Source organism: Oratosquilla oratoria, chromosome 29, assembly GCF_046742065.1.
Source record: "Oratosquilla oratoria isolate Oo_2021 chromosome 29, ASM4674206v1, whole genome shotgun sequence".
In the NCBI taxonomy this organism is placed as follows: domain Eukaryota; kingdom Metazoa; phylum Arthropoda; class Malacostraca; order Stomatopoda; family Squillidae; genus Oratosquilla; species Oratosquilla oratoria.
In genome coordinates this window covers 47,153,779-47,155,056 of record NC_134805.1, presented here as the reverse complement: position 1 = coordinate 47,155,056, position 1,278 = coordinate 47,153,779, and the positions used below count along the sequence as shown (strand labels likewise).

At 38.7% G+C, this 1,278-nt stretch overlaps 1 protein-coding gene across 1 annotated transcript in view; it reads right to left on the bottom strand.

Moving 5' to 3' along the window:
- Positions 1–1,151: 1,151 nt before the first annotated feature.
- The window catches only part of LOC143040861 (uncharacterized), a 591-nt gene continuing 464 nt past the window's right edge, over positions 1,152–1,278 (bottom strand). Inside the window, exon 1 of the mRNA XM_076212303.1 lies at positions 1,152–1,278. This exon is cut by the window's right edge and continues 464 nt beyond it. Within this exon, the coding sequence (XP_076068418.1) occupies positions 1,152–1,278 (127 nt within the window).

Here is a 1,278-nt window from a genome sequence, read left to right as displayed (position 1 = left end):
TCAGATGAGTCGTGGGCCTTTGCTTTTTTTCTAGTCTTCCCTTTCTGTTTGGTTCTCTCTCTGTAGTCCCTCTCGGTAGTATCTCTCGGGACGCTCTCTGCTTCGCGTTTTATAGCCTGGGAATTGTTGCTTACCTTTCCGGGATGCAGAAACGTATCCAAAGTAGGTAGTTTAAACACCTCCAACCAATGGGAATGAAGAACATGTTTTCGCGCCAAATTATGTAAAGTTTCTGAGCTTGGCGTGACCTGACAGAACGTATTTCAAGTGCGCTCCAACTAACAGATATTGCGCAATGGTTTAAATATTGTGAATAACAATTTATAACATACATTAATAATAATACACAGCACATCATATTCACGCAAGGGGCGCCTTGAAAAATAAAAACAGGAGACTTTATTCGCACAAGGGTGTGACACAGCACAAGCACATGATTCTATTCACGCTAAGGACGTGACATATATATATATTTACAAATATGTATGTGTGTGTGTGCGTATATATATATATATATATATATATATATATATATATATATATATATATATCTCGAAAAAGTGTGAACACCAGACCAGGAATCGTCTTCAGGGGGTATAATGGATACAAGATCGTGAACTCAAATATACATGGTCAAAGTGGTAAACCTGGGAAAGGTTCACACTCTCAGTCACATATACAAAACAATACTCTTAACAATACTAAAAAAAAATACAGTCAACATGAAATTGTGGAACCAAATAAAATAAGTTTATAGGGATGTGATCATAAAACAAATGTAGCAAAATAACATTATTTTGTGACACAAACGTAAAAACACCAGAACAAGGTCCAAGTACACCAACGGAGAAGGTGGACCAAATGTCCGCAAAGAAGGAAGGGGGAACAAAAGAAGGAAAAAGTCTCAAGAACAAACGACTAAATTGTAATCAGACACATAAAATAACAACAAGATGAGATAGACTTTGGCGAGATTTCGGTCAAAGATATTGAGGGCTTTGTACGCCACTTGTACTCCGTTGCCTCGTAAAACTCTGGCAGTAACCTCAGAGGCGCCTTTGATATAGGGTATTGTGACTCTGGGTGTCGTGTGTGGTTTTTGTTCTGGGGTGTTGGTGCGTCGTGTCTACATTCACTTCCGTATAGTTCTACTAAGATAGCCGTTGTTCCGGAAGACCTGTAAAAGATTTTCCTTTCAGCCTTCTTGAGTTCCACAGTAGAACAGATTTATCTGCTCTGTTCCATAAAGTCCTGATCACGCTCCTCTTGTAGCAATCT